General features: G+C 36.1%; 1 protein-coding gene and 1 long non-coding RNA gene across 3 annotated transcripts; both read right to left on the bottom strand.

The window, feature by feature from the left end:
- Nucleotides 1-209: 209 nt before the first annotated feature.
- LOC144898462 (uncharacterized) lies at nucleotides 210-11105 on the bottom strand. The gene is made up of 2 exons (XR_013627341.1): nucleotides 10856-11105; nucleotides 210-352 (listed from the first exon to the last, which is right to left on the bottom strand). It is a non-coding gene; the product is annotated as an uncharacterized LOC144898462 (long non-coding RNA).
- Nucleotides 11106-15594: 4489 nt separating this feature from the next.
- On the bottom strand, nucleotides 15595-25980 carry LOC131109109 (uncharacterized). Of its 2 annotated transcripts, XM_078790444.1 has the most exons (8): nucleotides 25891-25980; nucleotides 25526-25608; nucleotides 22187-22333; nucleotides 19537-19767; nucleotides 19244-19474; nucleotides 16436-16516; nucleotides 16191-16267; nucleotides 15595-15885 (listed from the first exon to the last, which is right to left on the bottom strand). In XM_078790444.1, the coding sequence occupies exons 3-8, from the start codon at nucleotides 22328-22330 to the stop codon at nucleotides 15597-15599; spliced, it is 1053 nt and encodes a 350-aa protein (XP_078646570.1). In that variant the 5' UTR covers nucleotides 22331-22333; nucleotides 25526-25608; nucleotides 25891-25980; the 3' UTR covers nucleotides 15595-15596. The 2 variants fall into 2 exon arrangements, with proteins under 2 accessions (XP_078646570.1, XP_078646571.1); XM_078790445.1 differs by having other exon boundaries at nucleotides 15754-16267.
- Between the last annotated feature and the right edge of the window lie 837 nt (nucleotides 25981-26817).

The following is a 26817-nucleotide window of genomic DNA, read 5'->3' as shown; positions in this document are numbered from 1 at the left end:
ATAATTTACATAGAAACCTAAAAAAGGTTCCATGCCGACTTTTAAATTGTCGAGTTAAAGGGGGGGGGTGTGTTCCACGAGCCCCGACTTACGCTGCAGTGAGGTGGGTGTGAGCCCGCCAAAGCCGCAACCGCAACACTCAAGCTGCTTTTGCTGATGTCATCGCATCTGCAGCTCTTGGTCGGGTGAGGGGGGGCGGGGGGTCAGGTAGGGGTCTCGCTTTTGAACTTTGGTCCTGTTACCGAGTAAAGCGAGGACGCCGTGTTCCCGCTTTCTTACCTTCGTTTGTTCTGCGCTTGATTTCCCTCATTCAGGCATTTTGCCTCCTCAGAACGGGTTGCCAGGTCTTCCACTGCAAAAGAATGGAACCAAAACAGGGGTGTCATTGCAAACATTTAATAGAAATATATCAAACTATTTTGAATATTCAGGTTCTGGTCACCGGATGACAAAGCTTGCAGCATTTACTGAGACAAAAGAAGCACTCCTCGCATTTGTCAATAGATGGCACTCTTTACCCTGAGCAGCGTCTGTCCATGCAGCCCCTTTCAATCATGTTCCTTTTCGGGGCTTCATCCTCAGTCTACATGCAATAAAACCCCATTGTCCCACACTTAGCGGTGCGGTACACCGAGCCAGCGGCTGCATGATGAACTACCGCTCAGCTTCCTCGCTGCTTTGCTGTTTCACTTGAAAATTCTATATTGTTTACATTTTGCTAGTTTTTGCAACAAACATGTCAAAGTCAGTGCTGTAAAATGTTAGATTTTGCCACAAAACTGCTAAATTTTGCTGTTTTTTGCAACAAACTCGACCAACATAAGGTGAGACAGTGCTAAAAATGCTTCAATATTTCACTAAAAATCTATGTTGTGTTAATGTTGCCAGTTTTTGCAACAAACATGTCAAACTCAGTGCTGTAAAATGTTAGATTTTGCCACAAAACTGCTAAATTTTGCAACAAACACGAGTGACACACAAAGCTAAAAATGTTTCAATATTTCACAAAAATTCTATATTGTGTTAATGTTGCCAGTTTTTAAAACAAACATGTCAAACTCAGTGCTGTAAAATGTTAGATTTTTCCACAAAACTGCTAAATTTTGCTGTTTTTTGCAACAAACCCGACAAACATGAGTGACTCACAGTGTTAAAAATGCTTCAATATTTCACAAAAATTCTATATTGTGTTAATGTTGCCAGTTTTTGCAACAAACATGTCAAACTCAGTGCTGTAAAATGTTAGATTTTGCCACAAAACTGCTAAATTTTGCAACAAACACGAGTGACACACAAAGCTAAAAATGTTTCAATATTTCACAAAAATTCTATATTGTGTTAATGTTGCCAGTTTTTGAAACAAACATGTCAAACTCAGTGCTGTAAAATGTTAGATTTTTCCACAAAACTGCTAAATTTTGCTGTTTTTTGCAACAAACCCGACAAACATGAGTGACTCACAGTGTTAAAAATGCTTCAATAATTCACGAAAATTCTATATTGTGTTAATGTTGCCAGTTTTTGAAACAAACATGTCAAACTCGGTGCTGTAAAATGTTAGATTTTGCCACAAAACTGCTAAATTTTGCAACAAACACGAGTGACACACAAAGCTAAAAATGTTTCAATATTTCACAAAAATTCTATATTGTGTTAATGTTGCCAGTTTTTGAAACAAACATGTCAAACTCAGTGCTGTAAAATGTTAGATTTTTCCACAAAACTGCTAAATTTTGCTGTTTTTTGCAACAAACCCGACAAACATGAGTGACTCACAGTGTTAAAAATGCTTCAATATTTCACAAAAATTCTATATTGTGTTAATGTTGCCAATTTTTGCAACAAACATGTCAAACTCAGTGCTGTAAAATGTTAGATTTTGCCACAAAACTGCTAAATTTTGCAACAAACACGAGTGACACACAAAGCTAAAAATGTTTCAATATTTCACAAAAATTCTATATTGTGTTAATGTTGCCAGTTTTTGAAACAAACATGTCAAACTCAGTGCTGTAAAATGTTAGATTTTTCCACAAAACTGCTAAATTTTGCTGTTTCTTGCAACAAACCCGACAAACATGAGTGACTCACAGTGTTAAAAATGCTTCAATAATTCACAAAAATTCTATATTGTGTTAATGTTGCCAGTTTTTGAAACAAACATGTCAAACTCAGTGCTGTAAAATGTTAGATTTTTCCACAAAACTGAGATATTTTTTTGATTTTTGCAAATAACTTTACAAATATTCAGTGCTAAAAATGGTTCAGTAGTCCACAATAATTCTATATTGTGTTAATGTTGCCAGTTTTTGAAACAAACATGTCAAACTCAGTGCTGTAAAATGTTAGATTTTTCCACAAAACTGAGATATTTTTTTGATTTTTGCAAATAACTTTACAAACATTCAGTGCTAAAAATGGTTCAGTAGTCCACAATAATTCTATATTGTGTTAATGTTGCCAGTTTTTGAAACAAACATGTCAAACTCAGTGCAGTAAAATGTTAGATTTTTCCACAAAACAGATTTTTTTTTATTTTTGCAAATAACTTTACAAACATTCAGTGCTAAAAATGGTTCAGTAGTCCACAATAATTCTATATTGTGTTAATGTTGCCAGTTTTTGAAACAAACATGTCAAACTCAGTGCTGTAAAATGTTAGATTTTTTCCACAAAACTGCTAATTTTTACAACAAACTCAACAAACACGAGTGACACACAGTGCTAAAAATGTTTCAATATTTTACAAAAATTCTATATTGTGTTAATGTTGCCAGTTTTTTCAACAAACATGTTAAACTCAGTGCTGTAAAATGTTAGATTTTGCCACAAAACTGCTACATTTTGCTGTTTTTTGCAACAAACTTGACAAACATGGCCGACATACAGTGATAAAAGTGTTTCATTTGGATACACAAAAATTGTTATTGTGACAAAACTATGATTATGTCCAATAATTATCTGCCCCATATCGGTTGATCGTGGTATTGGATTTGGTACATGAAAACCGATATTCATTCCACCACAGGAGATATGTCATGTTACATACGTATATTGATATCGGAAATTGAGCGTTGGATAACATTGTTTTTTTGGAAAAAAAAAAAAGCCAATATCGGACATGGCTATTATTCTGTATGGAATTTTTCCATGAATTTTTCCAATTGATTGTGTTTGTGTAAGCGTTTGAATTGCGGACTGGGCAACACTTTGAAGTATCTTAAACAGTAGTCCATAACAGATTCAGGATCTTTTACGAGCCGCTTTTAGTGTCTGGGTATTATGACATAAAACCACAATCTAACATCTTGGCTCTCCTTTCACTCTCACTTTCCTGACCCTTTTATACCGCCTTGGCGTTTTTAAAGTATGACATTAGTCCAGAAGCTAACGCTGCAAACTCTCCAAGCGAACCTTTACCGTGACAGGGATGGAAGCCCGGCTGACCCGGAGTGAGTGGTCGAACCGGGCCGGGCCTTCATGGAAGATTCAAAAGGCTTCCTACGGCTTTGTTGCGGGATTGGTAGCGGGCTAAGGTAGTCCTGTGAGGCGGGGCCAAAGCCTCCCAAGACTCTTTCGCTCTGTTTCTGAAGTTTCACCCGCTTGCAACAGCGTAAAATGATAAAAATGCTATTTTTGCCACAAAAAAAACTACATTTTGTTCAAAAAAGTTTAAGTTTTAGTTAATTTTGCAATTTTTGCAAAAAACACGGCCAATGTACATTGATAAAAATTATACATTTTGGTTAATTTTGCTATATTTTTAACAAACATTGCTGGCATACACTTCTTTATTCAGAAAAATTTTACTTTTTGTTAATTTTGATATTTTTGCAAACAACATGTGCAGTGCAAAAAATGCTATTTTGCCACAAAAATTCTACATTTTATTCTGAAAAATTTAACTTTTTGTTAATTTTGATATTTTTGACACAAACATTGAAGATGTAAAATGATTAAAAAATGCAATTTTTTCCACTACTGAAGTACCGCTCAGCTTCCTCGCTGCTTTGCTTTTCACTTGAAAATTCTATATTGTGTACATTTTTGCTAGTTTTTGCAACAAACATGTCAAAGTCAGTGCTGTAAAATGTTAGATTTTGCCATAAAACTGCTATATTTTGCTGTTTTTTGTGACAAACTCGACAAACATGAGTGACACAGTGCTAAAAATGTTTCAATGTTTCACAAAAATTCTATATTGTGTTAATGTTGCCAGTTGTTGGAACAAACATGTCAAACTCAGTGCTGTAAAATGTTAGGTTTTGCCATAAAACTGCTATATTTTGCTGTTTTTTTGCAACAAACTCGACAAACATGAGTGACACAGTGTTAAAAATGCTTCAATATTTCACAAAAAATTCTATATTGTATTAATGTTGCTAGCATTTCCAACAAACCTGACCAACATGTCAAACTCAGTGCTGTAAAATGTTAGATTTTGCCACACAGCTGCTAAATTTTTGCTGTTTTTTTGCAACAAACCCAACAAACACGAGGGGCACACAGTGTTAAAAATGCTTCAATATTTCACAAAAATTCTATATTGTGTTAATGTTGCCAGTTGTTGGAACAAACATGTCAAACTCAGTGCTGTGAAATGTTAGGTTTTGCTATAAAACTGCTATATTTTGCTGTTTTTTTGCAACAAACTCGACAAACATGAGTGACACAGTGTTAAAAATGCTTCAATATTTCACAAAAATTCTACATTGTATTAATGTTGCTAGCATTTCCAACAAACCTGACCAACATGTCAAACTCAGTGCTGTAAAATGTTAGATTTTGCCACACAGCTGCTAAATGTTTGCTGTTTTTTTGCAACAAACCCGACAAACATGAGTGGCACACAGTGCTAAAAATGTTTCAATATTTCACAAAAATTCTATATTGTGTTAATGTTGCCAGTTTTTGAAACAAACATGTCAAACTCAGTGCTGTAAAATGTTAGGTTTTGCCACAAAACTGCAAAATTTTGCTGTTTTTTGCAACAAACCCGACAAACATGAGTGACACACAGTGTTAAAAATGCTTCAATATTTCACAAAAATTCTATATTGTGTTAATGTAGCCAGTTTTTGCAACAAACATGTCAAACTCTGTGCTGTAAAATGTTAGGTTTTGACACAAAATTGCTAAATTTTGCTGTTTTTTGCAACAAACCCAACAAACATGAGTGGCACACAGTGCTAAAAATGTTTCAATATTTCACAAAAATTCTATACTGTGTTAATGTTGCCAGTTTTTGCAACAAACATGTCAAACTCGGTGCTGTAAAATGTTAGATTTAGCGGTAGTTTTAGTTAATTTTACTATTTTTGCAACTAACTTGTGCAAAAATTCGACATTTTATTCCGAAAAATTTCACTTTGAGTGGTCGGACCAGGACGGGCCTTCATGGAAGATTCAAAAGGCTTCCTACGGCTTTGTTGCGGGATTGGTAGCGGGCTAAGGTAGTCCCGTGAGGCGGGGCCAAAGCCTCCCAAGACTCTTTCGCTGTGTTTCTGAAGTTTCACCGGCTTGCAACAGCGCTTTTGGGTATAAGCCAATCGCTGCCCGACTCACACACACACACACACACACACACATATATATATAGGATGTAAAACTCACACAGGCATCCGCCCCAACACACTCCCCTCTTGCTCTCTCCTCTCCGCTTTATTTACAATCCTCTGGCAGCGGTACAAGGGCCCGGGGCTATAACACACGGCACCTAATGCTCAAACTGCCAGGTAATCTCATGTCTGACATCCCCCTTTGATAGAAACTGATCAATAGACTCTTGTAAAGGAGTCATTTTCTCTGATGTTTCTACCAACCACTTCTCTCCATCTTGTTCTTTTCCCGTCTCTCTCTCTCTCTCTCGATGTCTCTCGCTCTCCCCTAGACTCCCCCATCACCCTCTTTCTCCATTTTATTAGCTATATATTTATAATTCATATTTCAGCAGCGGGTACGGGGTGGTTGGAAAGGGGGGGGCGGTGGCCTTTTTGTGTAATAAAGAACAATGGCGGTGAAATGATGGGAGAAATTCCAGTGTTTGCCGCCCGCTTCCGGTGAACAAGGGTTTTAGGGATCGATAGAGTGTGAAATGGGATTATAGCGAGTAATAGAGGTGAATTGGAGGAGAGAGGCCCGCCCACATGTGAACACGGGTGTCGGGATTAAAAAAAAAAAAAAAAAAAATAGCATGCACACGCACTCATACACATGCATACTGTCACCGTTATGATTTCAGCGTCTTTTAAGCCGAATGGCAACAATCTGGATATTGGATTTTTGTTTATGGCGTTATTGTATTTGATGTCAGAATGCATGACGTTTATTTCACATTACAGTCCGTCGCCTTGCTAAACTTACTTTAGACAAGAAGCAATAGACTATTTTACAATGTTTGCACCCTCAATGAATCCGAGCGGCGCGATATGAAGGCAACTTGAGACGCTGCGTTGATGCTTTTTCATGCACGGCTGACTGAACCCTGAAAGAAGGACACGTTTAGCCACAAAACTGCAACATTTAAATGGTTTTTGCAACAAACAGTGTTAAAAATGCTTCAGTCGTCCACAAAAATTCTATATTGTGTACATTTTGCGAGTTTTTGCAACAAACATGTCAAAGTCAGTGCTGTAAAATGTTAGATTTTGCTGTTTTGTGCAGCAAACTTGACAAACGTGAGTACCACATAGTGCTAAAAATGCTTCAATATTTCACAAAAATTCTATATTGTGTCAATGTTACCAGTTTTTACAACAAACATGTCAAACTTAGTGCTGTAAAATGTTAGATGTTGCAACAAAACTGCTAAATTTTGCTGTTTTGTGCAACAACCTCGACAAACATGAGTGACACACAGTGCTAAAAATGCTTCAATAGTCCACAAAAATTCTATATTGTATTAATGTTGCTAATATTTGCAACAAACTTGACAAACATGTCAAACTCAGTGCTGTAAAATGTTAGATTTTGCTGTTTGTACAACAAACTCGACAAAAATGAGTGACATACATTGCTAAAATGCTGCAATATTTCACAAAAGTTCTATATTGTGTTAATGTTGCCAGTTTTTGCAACAAACATGTCAAACTCAGTGCTGCAAAATGTTAGATTTTGCCACAAAACTGCTAAATTTTGCTGTTTTTGCAACAAACTCGACAAACATGAGTGACACACAGTGCTAAAATGCTTCAATATTTCACAAAAGTTCTATATTGTGTTAATGTGGCCAGTTTCTGCAGCAAACATGTCAAACTCAGTGCTGTAAAATGTTAGATTTTGCCACAAAACTGCAAAATGTTGCTGTTTTTGCAACAAACTCGACAAACATGAGTGACACACAGTGCTAAAATGCTTCAATATTTCACAAAAGTTCTATATTGTGTTAATGTGGCCAGTTTTTGCAGCAAACATGTCAAACTCAGTGCTGTAAAATGTTAGATTTTGCCACAAAACTGCTAAATTTTGCTGTTTTTGCAACAAACTCGACAAACATGAGTGACACACAGTGCTAAAATGCTTCAATATTTCACAAAAGTTCTATATTGTGTTAATGTGGCCAGTTTTTGCAGCAAACATGTCAAACTCAGTGCTGTAAAATGTTAGATTTTGTAACACAACTGCAAAATGTTGCTTTTTTTGCAACAAACTCGACAAACATGAGTGACACACAGTGCTAAAATGCTTCAATATTTCACAAAAGTTCTATATTGTGTTAATGTGGCCAGTTTTTGCAACAAACATGTCAAACTCAGTGCTGTAAAATGTTAGATTTTGCCACAAAACTGCTAAATTTTGCTGTTTTTGCAACAAACCCGACAAACATGAGTGACACACAGTGCTAAAATGCTTCAATATTTCACAAAAATTCTATATTGTATTAATGTTGCTAGTATTTGCAACAAAAATGTCAAACTTAGTGCTGTAAAATGTTAGATTTTGCCACAAAACTGCTAAATTTTGCTGTTTTTTGCAACAAACCCGACAAACATGAGTGACACAGTGTTAAAAATGCTTCAATATTTCACAAAAATGCTATATTGTGTTAATGTTGCCAGTTTTTGCAACAAACATGTCAAACTTAGTGCTGTAAAATGTTAGATTTTGCCACTAAACTGCAAAATGTTGCTGTTTTTTGCAACAAACTCGACAAACATGAGTGACACACAGTCAACTTGCAGTGATAAAAGTTCTTCATTTCTATACACACATTGTATTTTTTTGTTAATTTAGCTATTTTTTCCCAACAAAAATAATTAATTTTGCTAATTTCTGCGACACACTTGAAGCAGAAGGCATACGGAGGAAGAGAAACCACTTGGACCTTGCTGGACTTTAGCTTTGTGATTGAGCGCTTTCTCCAGAGCTGGCATTGGAATTACTTGGATTCAATGACTCAGACGGTTGGAAGAATTAAAGAACCAGGGTTCCCAGGCCGGGTTCCCAGATGCCGAAAAACGATGATGTGCTATTCCTGTTTTGTTTTCATAACCGTCAACGAAGCTCTGCAAGGTTTTTTTTTTTTTTTTCCTGTGCCGAGACTTGTCCACCTGACTCTTCACCTTTGGTCTTTTGAAAGCGGGTAAACAATACCTGAGCTTTTGTGACATCTTTAGCCTTCTAAAGTTATTCCAATCCAGCCCCTGTATTGCTAAGATTGTGTTTACGGAGGATAAAAGACGAATAATACGTGGCTTGGAGTCGGGGGTGGAGGGTTACGGGGGTTTTTGATCCCAGACAAAGGCCGAGCCACGCCGCGTTGTCTTTCTGTCTCGTTACGAGCGGTCTCCATCTTGTTAATGAGCAGCGCTTGGCTGCCGCAGACAGAGACCTCAGATTCATCTCTCGACGGACAATAGGTGATTGCACCGATGTGTGCGTGTTTGTACCTCGGAGAGCTCGCGTGCATGTGCTAATTAAAGCAGTGGGAGGAGTGTGTGTGTGTGTGTGTGTGTGTGTGTGTGTGAGAGGTGTTTGCCTGCCGTGACCGTGGATGTGTACGTTAATTCTTAATGAGACATTTCTGTGCCCGGAGAAAACCCAGACATCACCATCCCGGCAATGGTTCACTATACTACAAAGGCCAGCGCTATGCACGCACACACGCACACACACACACACACACACACACACACATCATTACAATGCGCTAAAGAAGCCATTAAATAAAACCTCTCGCTCCTGTGTGTGTGGCCTTGCGTGCAGACAGCTAGCCACCAAATCACACGGTGGTAGCGCTGTTGGTTAATTTCAGCTAAGCGAAGGAACCGGAGTGGGTGTGGGGGGGGATCTGACCCATCATTTCAGCACAGGTGTGCCTTAGGCTGGCTGCAATAAAAGGCCACTGCAAAAATGAATGAATTTTATCCCAAAACACAATGCAGGAACGCCAGGGCTGTTCCCCCTAAATTGACCAACATGGCCGACACAGAGCGCTAAAAATGCTACATATAGCATGTAATGATAATTCAACATTTTCTTGATTTTTGCAACAAACATTGCTGACCAACTGTATTTTGTGCCACAAAAAAATCTACTTTTTGTTATTTTTTATATTTTTATTTAAAAATATATATTATATAAAATATATATAATTATATATAAATTATATACATTTTATATATACACACAGCTGACATAGAGTAGTAAAAATTAAGCATTTTACCAAAAGAATTCTACTTTTTTTAATGTTGCTATTTGCAACAAACTGGTAACAAAAAATGCGACATTTTACCATAAAACTTGGATTTTTTACAATATACACTGCTAAAAAATCGACATTTTCATGTTCATTTTGAACCCAACATGGCCCCCGTACAGCACTAAAAATGCTACGCTTTGCCAGAAAAATCTGTTGCTATTTTTGCAACAAACAACGGTGCTAAAAATGCTACATTTTGGTTAATTTTTCAATATTTTTAATCAAGCATTACTTACATATACTATTAAAAATGCTAATTAGTTGTAAAAATCAGCATTTTGCTAATTTTGCTATTTTTGCAACAAACATGTCTGATGTACAGTTCGACATTTTCTTCAACAATGTTTAAATTTTAGTTAATTTTGCAATTTTTGCATCAAACATGGCTGATGTATGGTGCTAAAAATGCTACATTGGGTTAATTTTGCTATATTTTTTACGCTTTGCCAGAAAAATCTTCATTTAATTTTGCAACAAGTTGCTAAAATGCTATTTTTGTCACAAAAATTCTACATTTTGTTCCAAAAAATTAAACCTTCAGTTAATTTTGATATTTTTGCCACAAACATGGAAGATGTAAAATAATAAAAAATGCTATTTTTGTTAATTTTGCAGTTTTTGCAACAAACACAGTCAATGTTCATTGCTAAAAAAATATACATTTTGGTTAATTTTGCTATATTTTAATATTTTTTATATTAAAAATGATACTTAGGCAGAAAAATCTTTGTTTTGCTATTTTTGCAATCAACATGTGCAATGTAAAAAATGCTATTTTGCTACAAAAATTCTAAATTTTATTCAGAAAATTTTTACTTTTTGTTAATTTTGCTATTTTTGCCACACACATGGAAAATGTACAATGTTGAAAATGCTATATAATTTATAATTAATTTAATTTAGCTAAATGTCTAACAGAAATGGCTAACATACAGAGCTAAAAATATGAGTAATTTTGCCGCAAAAGTTCATAATTTTATTATTTTTGCATTTTGTTAACTTTGCGAGAAAATGTGAATATTCGTCGGAAGAGTTCTGCTGGGGAAAGATGGAAGAGTGTGATTTTGTTCAAAAATATCGAAAAGGATCTGAACCTTTGTCCAGGCCAATCAGAGATGATAGAGAGGAGGTTGTGATGCATCATGGGAAGGCTACCTGTGCTCTGATGTCGGCAGTGCAGCTCCTCAAGCTCTTGACTCAGCCGCCTGACACGACTGCTCAGACTCTGCTGCTCTCTCTGAGCGCTCTTCAGCTCGTCCTTCTGTTCTTGTAATTCCTCCTCCAGTCGCCGTGCTTCCTCCCTGTGAGCGTGCGCCTCCTCGCTCCTCCTCGCCATTTCCTGCCTGGCTTCCTGGAGCTCCTCCTCTGATTGCCGCAGGAGAGTGATGTGCGCCTGCAGCACAGGAAGGACGCTTTTTGCACTTATTTTTGCAGGTATTCATTTTACTGTTGGAGCATCTGAAATTTCTTTATCATTAAAAATCATAAAATTTCTATATTTTATTAATTTTGTAAATTTTTGCAACCAACATGGCCCAGTGGCCCAGATGCAGTGCTGAAAAACAATACATTTAATCACAAAATTTTTATATTTTGTTACATTTTGCAACAAACATTGCCAGTGTAAAGTGCATTTTGACACAATAATTGCATATTATTTTTGATTTTTGCAACAACCACAGCTAATATACAGCACTAAAATTTATATTTAGTCACAAAAACTCATAAAAATCTTATTTTGGCGATTTTTGCAACCAACATGACACAGGTACAGTGCTAAAAATTATTCATTTTGCCACAAAAATTCCATATTTTGGTAATTTTTCAATGTTAGTAACAACTAAGGCTAACTTACAGTGCTAAAAATGATATATTCTGAAACTAAAATAATTTTTTTTTACTAACCCTGCTGACATACAGTGCTAAAACTGCAAAATCACAAAAATTATACATTTTGTTAATTCTTCAATCTTTGCAAGAACCATGGCTAATGTACAGTGACTAAAACTGATAGTCACAAAAATTCAATATTTTCTTAATTTAGCAATTTTTTGCAACTAACATGGCCCAGGTACAGTGCTAAAAATGATATGTTAGCAGTAACCATGGCTAATGTAAAACTGATATTTAGTCACAAAAATTCAGTATTTTCTTAATTTTGGAATTTTTGCAAAAAACATGGCTCAGTTACATTGCTAAAAATGATACACCAAAAAATTCCATATTTTGTTAATTTTCCAATGTTTGTAACAACCATGGCTAACTTACACTGCTAAAATGATACACTTTGACCCCCAAAAATTTCATATTTTGTTAATTTTTCAATGTTTGCAACAACCACGGCTAACTTACAATGCTAAAAACGCTACATTTTGTCACAAAAATTCAAAATTCTGTTAATTTCTCAATGTTTGCAACAACCACAGCTAACTTACAGTGCTAAAAATGATACACTTTGCCCCCAAAATTCCATATTTTGTTAATTTCTCAATGTTTGCAACAACCACGGCTGACTTACAGTGCTAAAAATGCTAAATTTTGTCACAAAAATTTAAAATTTTGTTAATTTCTCAATGCTTGCAACAACCACGGCTAACTCACAGTGCTAAAAATGATACACTTTGCCCCCAAAATTTCATTTTGTGTTAATTTTGCAATTTTTGCCACAACCATGTCTAATGTAAAACTGATATTTAGTCACAAAAATTCCGGATTTTCTTAATTTTGGAATTTTTGCAAGCAACATGTCCCAGCTACATGGCTAAAAATGATACACTTTGCCTAAAAAATTCCATATTTTGTTAATTTGCCAATGTTTGCAACAACCACGGCTAACTTACACAGCTAAAATGATACACTTTGACCCCCAAAAATGTCATATTTTGTTAATTTTCCAATGTTTGCAACAACCACGGCTAACTTACAGTGCTAAAAATGATACACTTTGCCCCAAAAATTTCATATTGTGTTAATTTTGCAATTTTTGCAACAACCATGTCTAATGTAAAACTGATATTTAGTCACAAAAATTCAGTATTTTCTTAATTTTGGAATTTTTGCAAGCAACATGTCCCAGCTACATGGCTAAAAATGATATACTTTGCCTAAAAAATTCCATATTTTGTTAATTTGCCAATGTTTGCAACAACCACGGCTAACTTACACTGCTAAAATGATACACTTTGACCCCCAAAAATTTCATATTTTGTTAATTTTTCAATGTTTGCAACAACCACGGCTAACTTACAATGCTAAAAATGCTACATTTTGTCACAAAAATTCACAATTCTGTTAATTTCTCAATGTTTGCAACAACCACAGCTAACTTACAGTGCTAAAAATGATACACTTTGCCCCCAAAATTCCATATTTTGTTATTTTTTCAATGTTTGCAACAACCACGGCTAACTCACAGTGCTAAAAATGATACACTTTGCCCCAAAAATTCCATATTGTGTTAATTTTGCAATTTTTGCAACAACCATGTCTAATGTAAAACTGATATTTAGTCACAAAAATTCAGTATTTTCTTAATTTTGGAATTTTTGCAAGCAACATGTCCCAGCTACATGGCTAAAAATGATACACTTTGCCTAAAAAATTCCATATTTTGTTAATTTGCCAATGTTTGCAACAACCACGGCTAACTTACACAGCTAAAATGATACACTTTGACCCCCAAAAATGTCATATTTTGTTCATTTTTCAATGTTTGCAACAACCACGGCTAACTTACAATGCTAAAAATGCTACATTTTGTCACAAAAATTCCATATTTTGTTAATTTTTCAAAATTTGCAACAACCACGGCTAACTTACAGTGCTAAAAATGACGCAATCTGACACAAAACTGCTACATTTTGTGAATTGATGTTTTTTTTTGCGACAAACAGCCAACATTCTGTGCAAAAAATGAAATATTTGTGAATATTCCCCAGCTTCTGTGCTGACTCTCTTCAGAGTGCTTATGCTAGGACTTCAAGATGTAAATGTTCACATTATGGATGACACCCAATCCACGCCACTTGAGGATATCTCCTCATGAATCACTCTTGATACGGATCCTCAAGTGTGTTAATTGCTCATCCGAACATCTCGTGATTCATTCCACTCGTACGCCGACGTCGTTTGTGAATGCTTTCAAAACTCAATTACTTTTTTTTTTTTGTTTTTATTGAAGAAAATGTATTTTTCCTCGCCTGGAGTGGAGCGGCGTGGGCGTGCGGGATGTAGCGTTCACGCCAAGCACGCCACTCGTGTGTAATTATGTACATGTGAGTAATGATAAGGAATGATCAGGAGTGTATACATAATGCATGGCCCTAATACGTGTGTACTTTACAAGGCTGGAACTCATTATGTGGAACTATGATCTCATACGGTGTTTGTGAGGACGAATGCGTGCGTGGCGCCAATAAACGTTAACTAATACGCCGTGGCTTATACGGGGACACGCCCGCAAAACTGGCACCGCCGGATATGTTGGCGCTTTGCCAGGCTAGAGGCGCCACTTTGACTCATTTGAATATTAAGTGTCCCATTGAGCTCGTAATTGGAGTCAATTCCCCGTCAGCCTTGGCGCCGTTTGGCGTTTTAATTAACGGCGAGGACGTTTTTTTTCTGCCAAGTACGGACCAATCACATGATGACTCTATCCATCCGGTTAGGCTTGACGGACACAGTACGCTATTTGTAACGGAATACTCTCTAGTACGCTTCTGCCTGTAAGTAATGTGCAATAATAATTTAGTATTTTATATGCTGGAGCCGCTACGTTAGCCACTGGCTAGCTAAATATACATGGATGATTTTCAATCTGTGATGATATTTACACTTGTCACTAGGTGTCAGTAATGTTACTGTAATGCTCGGTGAAGACACACAAGCACCAGACCCGTTCGCCAGGTTTTTAATGCGGGTTTGAATGATCTCACAACAGCCGCAATAATAAAACATATTTTGAAGGTTGTAAACTGTGAAAATATTCAGTTTATAAATAAAATTATGTCCAATGTTGGATAATAGGAGTGTAATGGTGACTATAGGGGTGCTGTTTCATGTCTGGAGGGCTCTAATCGTGTTAAAAAAAAACAGGTTTTCTATGCTCTAACTGTGAAAATATTCAGTTTTTAAATAGGAATCGTACTAGCCAGGTTTGGAATCATTTAATGACTAATTTTTAGTCCAAAAATATGCATATTTCGGAGCGTAAAGGTGACTATAGGGGTGCTGTTTCATGTCTGGAGGGCTCTAATCATGTTAAAAAACAGGTTTTCTATGCTCTAACTGTGAAAATATTCCGTTTATAAATAGGAATCGTACTAGCCAGGTCTGGAATCAATTATTAGTCCAAAAATATGCATACTTAGGTGTGTAAAGGTGACTATAGGGGTGCTGTTTCATGTCTGGAGGGCTCTAATCATGTTAAAAAACAGGTTTTCTATGCTCTAACTGTGAAAATATTCCGTTTATAAAGCGGAATCGTACTAGCCAGGTCTGGAATCAATTATTAGTCCAAAAATATGCATACTTAGGTGTGTAAAGGTGACTATAGGGGTGCTGTTTCATGTCTGGAGGGCTCTAATCATGTTAAAAAAACAGGTTTTCTAGGCTCTAACTGTGAAAATATTCAGTTTATAAATAGAAATCGTACGAGCTAGGTCTGGAATCAATTATTAGTCCAAAAATATGCATACTTGGGTGTGTAAAGGTGACTATAGGGGTGCCGTTTCATGTCTGGAGGGCTCTAATCATGTTAAAAAAACAGGTTTTCTATGCTCTAACTCTGAAAATATTCAGTTTATAAATAGGAATCGTACGAGCTAGGTCTGGAATCAATTATTAGTCCAAAAATATGCATACTTAGGTGTGTAAAGGTGACTATAGGGGTGCTGTTTCATGTCTGGAGGGCTCTAATCGTGTTAAAAAAAACATGTTTTCTATGCTCTAACTGTGAAAATATTTGATTTATAAATAAGGAATCGTACTGTATGTTTATTTTTCCTCTTTTTGACAAATTTTTTGACTGATAGTCTGGCACCTTCTTGCTGTCACCGAGCTCAATTTGCAAGCGTGCAACTTCCTCCTTCCGCCACTCCACTTCCTGTTCCAGCTGCCTGCGCCTGTTTAGATGCGCGCGGCAGGATGCGACAATGCTCTGCTTCAGACTCGCCTGCTCCTGGTGTCTAAGGGCAAAAAAAAAAACAAAAAAAACATGGGCACCCCACCCCCGTCTATGCACTGCCCGTCAAATGAGAGATGAAAGCATATAGAAGAGCTTAGCCGAATTAAAAGATTTAAAGAGAGGATGTTAAATTTTGCATGCTACATAAAGTCAGCTACGGCGTACCGTTTGGTGAATACACTATAAAGAACGGAAGGGAGGGGCGCTGGAGTGAGGAGGAAGGGGGGATGGGAAGGGCACGAGAAGGGGGACAAGGACAGAACCAAGGATCAGAGAAGAGTTCTCATATATAGACGCCATTATTACTGTCTCTCCAGCTCTGATTTCATCTGTAGAATAACCTTTTCACACTCCACGAGGCGCTTCCCCTGCTCACTGCAGCGCTGAAACACACACACAGCAGAAAAGGTGAATGGCATCACTATATTTGTCACTGTCAAACCCAGCAGCAACCTGCACAGACGTGTTCATTTTTCTTGAAAAAAAAAACAAAAAAAAACACTTAGCGGTGTGCGGTTTTAATAGGAGGATACCGACGTGGGGCTGCGTACCTTCTGCAGGCGGAGGTGGTCCTCGTCGGCGTGAGAGTGAGTCTGCTGATAAAGTCGCAGGTCACACTCCAACTCCACGTTCTACATGAGGAAAACCCAGCGGACCAGTTGTCAAACACTTGCTTATCGCGACACGGAAAAGTCGTTTTGTTGCCCTTGGAAAATGTGTTTGGTTGCACCGCACACGATGATGCATCACTATGCTTTTTTTTTCTTTTTATATCAGAAAATTTACATTTTACATGACCCAAACAACAAGATCAGGGGTGTCCTAACTTTTTCTACAAAGTGCCAAATACAGAATATTTTCTCCGAGTACTCCGGTTTCCACAAAAACATACATGTTAGCTTTATTGGTGTCTCTAATGTGAATGTGAATAGTCTAGACGTGCCCTGTGATTGGCTGGCGACCAGACCAGGGTGTACCCCGGCTGGGATAGGCTCCATCATACCCCCCTCGACCTTGATAGATGGATGGATTTTGTCAAAATGTTATTCCCAATAGGGCCTTTGAGCTTGAATTAAAATGACAAATGGCGTAGAATGTGGGCGGGGCACGGTCACGGTCACTTCCTGTTTAAGTCACCGTGCCACCACGTGGCAACAGGAAACGACGACATGAAAAAGACGGTTTACGTTCTTGCGTGACGGGATCACTCTGCTGTTTTTAAAAATCTACTACAGAAAAAGTAATCAAAGATCCTCTATTATGACAGGAGTGCCGAGCTGTTTCCGCGGACTTATTGCGGAAATGCTTGTCAAAGATCCTCGCTATAACAGCAGCTCTCTGCTGATTTTACACTATAAAAATGCTAGTCAAAGATCTTCTATTATGCAAACAGCGCTTTGCTGTTTCTAAGTAATTGTGCAAAAATGCTGGTCAAAGATCCTCTATTAGACAGGAGCGTTTACTGTTTTTAAGGATGTGCTACAAAAAGAACCGTCAAAGATCCTGTATAAGACGAGAGTTCTTGTGTGCTCAATGCTAGTCAAAGATCTTCTATTATGCAAACAGCGCTTTGTTGTTTCTAAGTAAGTGTGCAAAAATGCTAGTCAAAGATCCTCTATTAGACAGGAGTGTTTACTGCTTTTAAGGATCTGCTACAAACAAAAATGATCGTCAAAGATCCTGTATAAGAGGAGAGTTCTTGTGTCCTCAATGCTAGTCAAAGATCTTCTATTATGCAAACAGCGCTTTGCTGTTTCTAAGTAACTGTGCAAAAATGCTCGTCAAAGATCCTCTAATAGACAGGAGCGTTAACTGTTTTTAAGGATCTGCTACAAACAAAAATGACTGGCAAAGATCCTGTATATAACAGAGTTCTTGTGTGCTAAATGCTAGTCAAAGATCTTCTATTATGCAAACAGCGCTTTGTTGTAAATATAAATGTAAAAGTAAATGTGCAAAAATGCTTTCAAAGATCCTCTATTAGACAGGAGTGTTCTACTTTTTTAAGGATCTGCTACAAACTGATCATCAAAGATCCTGTATAAGAGGAGCGTTCTTGTGTGCTCAATGCTAGTCAAAGATCTTCTATTATGCAAACAGCGCTTTGTTGTTTCTAAGTAAGTGTGCAAAAATGCTAGTCAAAGATCCTCTATTAGACAGGAGTGTTTACTGCTTTTAAGGATCTGCTACAAACAAAAACGATCGTCAAAGATCCTGTATAAGAGGAGAGTTCTTGTGTCCTCAATGCTAGTCAAAGATCTTCTATTATGCAAACAGCGCGTTTGTTGTTTCTAAGTAAATGTGCAAAAATGCTAGTCAAAGATCCTCTATTAGACAGGAGCGTTTACTGTTTTTAAGGATGTGCGACAAAAAGGACCGTCAAAGATCCTGTATAAGAGGAGATGTCTTGTGTGGTCAATGCTAGCCAAAGATCTTCTATTATGCAAACAGCGCTTTGTTGTTTCGAAGTAAATGTGCAAAAATGCTAGTCAAAGATCCTCTATTAGACGGGAGCATTTACCGCTTGAAATTAATAAATTAATTAATTAAATTAATAAAAACTATATTAAATAAATAATATAAATAAATAAATATAATTAAAAAATTATAATTAAAAAATAATATAATAATAATATAATATACGGGTTAAAAAAATATAATATCATATATATATATTATATTATATAATTTTAAAAAAGGCCCCATCCCCGTCCAGCCAAAAGATGCATGCACACATATGGGATTGGATTTAAAACACATCGTTTGGCTCTAATATAAAATGATAATGACCTTGATGTGTCATGTGACACGCATGATTAGTATGTGACGCATGCATTTGCATATAGATTTGTTGTGTGTGTGTGTGTGGGGGGGGGCATTATATAATAAATGATGGCTAACTTCCACTCTAAATACGTCGGGACAATATGGGTAGATGAGATCCCATTCTAAATCAGTGGGCGTTTTTTTTATGAAGTTGTTTTGCGCTGAGTACCTCCTTTTGACTTTTGTCATGCGACGCGGCGAATGAGCGGCAAACGTGGCGAACTCCTAACCCCTTGATAGGCGCCTCACAATCAAAGTCATTAGGCGGCGTAATAAAGGGCCGGAGATACGGCCATTCTTCAACGGCCTAACTCTTTTATAACCAACAGATTAAACTTGATTGGATTAAAATGACATTCCTCCCGTCTGACCTTGGCGGCAGCAGTTAAGTTCATCCAAATTAAATTTCTCCGTAATAAAGATGATTCATTTGTTACTTGATGTCGTAAAAAAAAAAAAAAAAAAAAAAAACGTGTACAGTGACGCACGGAATCACAACGGAACACAAACACAGCAAGTCTGTGTGCTACAACCTGCCGCTCCACGGCGTCCACTTGCCCCTGAAGGCCACACGCAAGGCTCCTGAAGTGCTCCGCCTTATGCTGGCTCTCGGTGACACGGTTATGGCTGACCTGGAGCTCGTCCGTCAACTGGTCGAGCGCCTCCCGCGTACTCTCACACTGCCCGACCTTTTCCTGGTGCTGCCGCTTCAGCTCCGAGAGCTCTTCTTCCATTGATTGGTTCGCAAGTCGGGACTCCTTCAGCTGTCGATGACATGGATGTCATCATATTAAAAAAATAAAAAAAACATATATGACATTCTTACCAGTTCCTGGGAGTATCGTAGCTCCTCCTGCAGATGTTCAACCCGCCCTTGCACCTTGCACACCTTCTCCATTGCGGCCGTGTACTTGCGTTTAAAAATGGAAGCCGTTTCTTTCGGTTCCTCCGCTTGCAAACGGGCCTCTTTTAATTCCTCCCGGGCTCCTTTCAGCTGCTGACGGAGGAGCTCCAGCTCCATTTGCTGCTCTTGTCGCTTCTTCTCTGATGCTGCCAACTGAAAGAAGGCATTCATATTATGCTCACGGCCTACAAAGCCTGGGAAGATGGGCCTTTAAGCTTGCAGCTTAAGTAGTTTAGCTTGCTTAAAGCAAGGTGTTTGCTGAGGGTTTTTTTTGCAGTTCTTTTTAAATATTATTCATAATGTTCTTCTTGTAATATTATGGCTTTATTCCAATAATATTCAGATTTATTTCTAAAATATTTAGACTTTATTCCCATGATATTGTGACTTTGTTGTAACAATAATAATTTTCTTACTAAATTTTGGTAAGTTTATTTTTTTTAATAGTAAGATTTTTTCATATAATATTTTGACTTTATTCCAATAATGTTCTAGTTGTAATTATGCATTTATTCACATATTTTAACTTTTTTTTTTCATTGAGTATTTTGACTTTATTCCAATAATATTCTGGTTGTAATTATGCATTTATTCCCATAATATTTTAACTTTATTTTTTATTATATTAAATTATTATTATTACTATTATTATAATTATGATAATAATAATAATTATTATTATTATATGCAATATTAATCTCTGAAAATTACTACTCTTAATATTTTGATGTAGTTCCAGTCAAATTAATGCTAATTTTGGCTGTTTTTTTTCTTTACTATTTTTAGAATGTGCCACAGGCCAAAAAACAATATCTCCCCGGGCCACAGTTTGGACACCCCTGGCTCAAACAACAACAAAAAAACTCAGTACAGCATCTAACAGTTTAGTAAACATACACAGGGCAACTACTACTACTGTAGTAGTTAATAAACAACAAACAATCACTTACGCAACTTTTTACCAAAAAAAAAAAAGTGCCGCAAAGCATGCTGGAAAAATGGAACACTCAAATTCCTGCTCCCAGCATGCCTTGCGGGCACGTTTGTGTACATAGTTACTCAAAGTACATGTTTGGAGTTAACAACTGACATATCAAATTGATAATGGTCACAAAAAAGCTAAAGAAAAAGCAATACCTTTACTTAGTTACTTACTGTGCCCAAGTCTCAGAAACTTTTTGAAGCTACCAAAAAATGTTGTTGAAGCTCCGAATGGTCCACTGTGGATGATAAACAACTCCAGCTACTCTAAAGTAACCCCCGTCATAATGACACCAGGGAACCCAGGAGGTGAAACCGAGCTTATTCCAGCGGCGTTCCACCAAGAATCCCGCCACAGCTCACCTCTCGAGGGGGGGTTGGAAAAGAGGTTGAGAAAGTTAAACCGTCTCCCGAACACTCATCTCCAGTTCATCCACGTTAATCCCGCTGTAATCTGGATGAGAACCCGACGCTTTGCGGCTAATGACAGCCAACTAGTTAGACTGCAGAGGTCCGCCGCGGCTCGCTTTAAGCGCGGCTTTGCTTGGCCCGTTTCAAATCGACGCCGGGTGAATGGCGGCGGCGGAGGAGGAGGGAGGACGGAAATGTGCCACTAACTTTAAAGCTCACAAAAACTAAGGGAACTTTTTGGGGATGTGACTGTTGAAATGATGAAATTGGCAGTTTGACACACCGTGATGTATTCCACATACAATCCAATTATTGTTAGTGTTGTTTTTTGTTATTATTATTATTATTATTATTATCACATATTTGAATTTGTTCTATTTATTTGTAATATTATTATTTTCTAATCATTATTAGTATAAGTAGTTTTAATAATATTATCATTATGTTGCTATTACTATCATTATGTCGGCATCATCATGCACATTATTACTACTTTTTTGCTATTAAAAATAAATGTATTATTATTATTATTGTTATATTATTATTATTTATTATTGTTATTATTATTTGACTTTGTTCTATTTATTTGTAATATTATTTACTAATCATTATTAGTATATGAAGTTTTAATAATTAATATTATCATTATGTTAGCATTATCATGCACATTATTACTATTTTTCTGCTATTAAAATGTATTATTATGATTATTATTTGACTGTTCTATTTATTTGTAATATTATTTACGAATCATTATTAGTGTAAGTAATTTTAATAATTAATATCCTCATTATATTAGCATTAGCATGCACATTATTACTACTTTTTTGCTATTAAAAATTAATTTATTATTATTATTATTACATTATTTGACTGTTCTATTTATTTGTAATATTATTATTTACTAGTCATTATTAGTATAAGTAGTTTTAATAATTAATATTTTCATTATGTTAGCAGTATCATGCACATTACTATATTATTCACTAAGTATAATTATTATTAGTAGTCTAAGCAGTTGTAATCATCATCTTTATCACTATTATTGTTATTATTGTGATGATCAAAATTCCTATTATTATTTTACAAATAATTTCCGATCCAAGTGGAAGAATTAGCAAACAGGAAGCCATTTTGGCAAGGACACATGCACGAATACACGACAACGTGAGACGCGCACCTCCAGGTGACAAGCCTGCAGTGCCTCACGACTCACGGCCGAGTCGGCCTCCGGTTGAACGCACTTCCTGCTCATTTCCTCCATCTTGGCTCGCAGATCATCCCTCTCCTCACATAGCTTCTCCAAACACTTCTCCAGGGTCATCAACTGAAAAGATGCACATTTAACACGTTTTTGTTTGCAGTCATTTATTGTTTAGTGAGTTTGTACCTTTTCCTGTGTCTTCTTCCTCTCCTTAACAAGAGCACAAATCCTTATCTCCTTTTTTTGTATCTGTTAAGAAAAAAAAATCCTCAATTTTCCAGTTACAAGCGCTAAGATATAAAGGCAGCAGAGCTGTTGGAACAATCCGGAATCAAATATTCATGTTATTGGACTTGAGCGTGGTGGTGTGCAGTCAGAAGACAATATATGCAGAGAAAGGGTGTTTATGCTCCTCTTGAAATACACTGTGTCTGACAACTGCTTTCGTTATGTCTGTTTCCTTGGTGACCTCCCCTATTACCCACTTCTGCTGCAGGACGTCGAGTGTGTGTGTGTGTGTGTGTGGACATGCATACACTCCACATTGCAAAGAAACGCTATTGATTTCTTTATTTAATCTAAGCTTTTAAGATGTTTTTTTTTCTCTTTTCGGAGTCAGTCAATATCTACCTTTTTTAATTCAATTTATTTATTTTTTTTTTTATTAATTGCTTGTTTTTTTCTTTTCGGAGTCAGTCAATATCTACCTTTTTTAATTTAATTACATTTTTTATTTTTATTTTTTTTATTAATTGCTTGTTTTTTTTCTTTTTTCGGAGTCAGTCAATATCTACCTTTTTGAATTTAATTTTTGTATTATTATTATTATTTATTTTTTTATTTTTATTAATTGCTTGTTTTTTTTCTCTTTTCGGAGTCAGTCAATATCTACCTTTTTTAATTTAATTAAATTTTTTTTTTATTAATTGCTTGTTTTTTTTCTCTTTTCGGAGTCAGTCAATATCTACCTTTTTTAATTTAATTTAATTTTTTTTTTATTAATTGCTTGTTTTTTTCTCTTTTCGGAGTCAGTCAATATCTACCTTTTTTAATTTAATTTATTTATTTTATTTTATTTATTTTTTATTAATTGCTTGTTTTTTTCTCTTTTCGGAGTCAGTCAATATCTACCTTTTTTAATTTAATTTAATTTTTTTTTTTATTAATTGCTTGTTTTTTTCTTTTTTCAGAGTCAGTCAATATCTACCTTTTTTAATTTAATTTACTTTTTTTATTTTATTTTATTTATTTTTGATTGCTTGTTTTTTTTCTCTTTTCGGAGTCAGTCAATATCTACCTTTTTTAATTTAATTAAATTTTTTTGTATTAATTGCTTGTTTTTTTCTCTTTTCGGAGTCAGTCAATATCTACCTTTTTTAATTTAATTTTTTTTATTAATTGCTTGTTTTTTTCTCTTTTCGGAGTCAGTCAATATCTACCTTTTTTAATTTAATTTTTTATTTATTTATTTTATTTATTTTTTTAATTTTTATTAATTGCTTTTTATTTTCACAAGAATCTCCATTGCTGGAAAAAAAAAACTGACACATGTGCATTGGTCAACACTTATGAAGGGAAAACTTTCAAAACAGTTCCTTGTGATGAATTGAACCCCTTCCTCTTTCCACCTCCCGCCGGGCCTTGGAATGATCCAGGGATTGTTTTGACACGAGTTGAGGGCTCGTTTGTAACTGTCCGAGGGGATTGATGGAGTTAACTTGGCTCTTTCACCTTTCACCTTTGGATGTCAGCGAAGCAGGCTCGTTGAGACATGCGAAACCTCAATTACCAAAAGGGGCTGGGATATGGGAGCAATAATAAAAACATTCAGTGGAGCCCAAACTGGATTTGCTGGAAATGAAACAGTGAAGTGGAAAAATCCAGACCGGACTGTGATAACTGAATACCCAGGAAGTAGGAATATTTTTGTACTTTGAGCATAGAAACCCTACTAAATACAGTCTTTAACATTATTAGAGCCCACCAGACATGGAATAACACCCCTATAGTCAACTTTACACTGCTATTACCCAATATCGAAGACATAGTAAGGCTTGTGTGTTGCTGTAAATGTATTCTGGTGCTCGGGGACAGGAAGTGACATCAGGAATTCAGGTTGTGTTTTAGCTCGGAATCGTCTACGTCCGTAATAGTAGCCTATTCAAAACAAAAAAAATATAAATAAAAGCCCTATATTTGTATTTTACCTCATTTAGACATGTTTGAAAATGGGGCTGCACAGTGGTCGAGTGGTTAGACCTCACGGCTAGGAGACCTGAGTTCAATTCCATCGCAGTGTAGGAATTTGCATGTTCTACCCGTGCATGCGTGGGTTTTCTACGGGTACTCCAGTTTCCTCCCACATTCCAAAAACATGCTAGGTTAATTAGCGTCTCCAAATTGTCCATAGGTATGAATGTGAGTGTGAATGGTTGTTTGTCTATATGTGCCCTGTGATTGGCTGGCCACCAGTCCAGGATGTACCTCGTCTCTCGCCCGAAGATGGCTGGGATAGGCTCCAGCAACCCCTGCGACCCTTATGAAGATAAGCAGTAGAAAATGAATGAATAAATGAATGTTTGAAAATGCTTAATTCAGGCAAAAATACTTTATTTTGCATCGAAATAAGTATTTATTTACCAATATAACACTGTCAACTATTTATGATTTTCATATTTGGAGCTACAAACGTGTGTGCATGCATTATGTGTGATTCTTACATTGAAATGATACCAATCAAATGCATTTCTGCCACCTTGTGGCCCTTTTTAAGGGCTTTAAAGCACAGTGAAATGCCAATACAGGGATGTGTTAGAGCTTTTCTTCCTGTCACTCACACCTATTGTAATCTTGGAGACATGTAGCCACAACACAGTTTGGGTAAAGTTTGTAAAGAAGAGGAGGATGCTGATTTTAAGATAATGGTTGTGTTTGATTTCTATCAAAAATTATTACCGTATTTTCCGGACTATAAGTCGCACTTTTTTTCATAGGTTGGCTTATACTTTAGAGAGACTTATAAATGGAAAAAACTGTTTATATTACATAAACACTGGACACATTTTCTGTTCATGTTTATTTTTTGTGTAGCTGAATAACTATTGTGTTAGCATATTTGTTATTTTATTGTTAGAACTTGCCTTTCAATAGGATGTAATGGCGGTTTTGGTCAAGTAGTTAAAATAAATTACTTGCAAAAAATACAACTTATACTCCAGTGCGTCTTATGTATGTTTATTTCTACATAGTTATGCATTTTTGGCATTGTGCGACTTATACTCCATACTTATAGTCCAGAAAATACGGTACATTTACCTATTGTTGCCCCTCCTGTGGTATAGAGATGACTTGACGTATATTCACCTTCAGGATTTTTTCTTCTCTCAAAAATAGCAACACTAAAACAACAATAACAACATATATCATAAGATAATTAATTATTTAATTAATTAATTAATCAACAATTACCCATTTGTTTCCAGACACATTTCACATATTTCAATTAGCCTGCTTCATGCTAGCAACTGTACATTAAGGCTTGCTAGCGTTAGCCATTTCGCTTATGTTCAAATGCTCTACAACACATTTTGCAACAAACATTTTGCGGTCAGCTGTTTACTCTAGCAACTTTCTAAACTCTTTACAGCCGTTAGTATAAATTATCTCTACTTTGTACTAACCTGTGGTACAAATAAAGGAAGACAATCCGCGATGACTTGACATATATTCACCTTCCGGATTTATTCTTCCTCTGTCGTTTTGTCACCTACTCTATACCACTAATCGCTGCTAGCACCCGTAGTGGACACTAGCGGTATTACACCCAAACGCCAACAATGGAGGTTCGGTTATTTTAGAAACAAACATATAAAAAAAATAGTACTGTGTCTTTTTTCTTTTACAACTGAATTTTATATGTATGACATGAACTATTACTACTCTTAAATTTCTCTAAACATATTTATGCATTTTAAACAGTTTGTTTTTACCATGTTACCTATCTTTTATGTACCTTACACTATACAAAATAACAAAATGACAGCTACTATATTAAAAATAGCTACTAATATTATCTTTTACAAGTTAAAAACATTGCCATTCAATTTATTTTGCAAGTGGATGCCACTAAAATCACACATTCGGTCGGAATTGTTGAAAAATATACGACACTATAGGACAGTGGTCTCAAACTGGCGGCCCACGGGCCAAATGCGGCCCACTGGACGCTAGTTAGAGGCCCCCGCCCTGATATGAAAGTTTAATGTTAGTTTGATATGGATGCTGTATGGTATCATGAACCCAGAAATGACTGCTTAAATTGTTGATAATTTTTTTTTATTTTAAGATTTCTAAGGTAAAATTAAGATATTTGAGAACAGTAAAAAAAAATTATTTTTTTTTTTCAGTTTTTAAGAATTTTTTTATTTTTTTGAAAACCTGATGCAGCCCAGCCTCACCCACACCCTAGCTCCAGGGGCCCCCGGGTAAATTGAGTTTGAGACCCCTGCTATAGGACCTTTAACAGTACTGCTGCTATACTGACAATAAATTTAAAAAATTAATAAAAAAAAAATAAAAATAAAAATAATTTATTTAAAAATAAAAAT

The sequence above is a fragment of the Doryrhamphus excisus genome, linkage group LG5 (genome assembly GCF_037039965.1).
Source record: "Doryrhamphus excisus strain RoL-2023G ecotype Guam linkage group LG5, RoL_Dexc_Guam_v1.1, whole genome shotgun sequence".
Taxonomy (NCBI): Eukaryota; Metazoa; Chordata; class Actinopteri; order Syngnathiformes; family Syngnathidae; genus Doryrhamphus; species Doryrhamphus excisus.
This window is presented reverse-complemented; position numbering and strand designations above follow the sequence as displayed.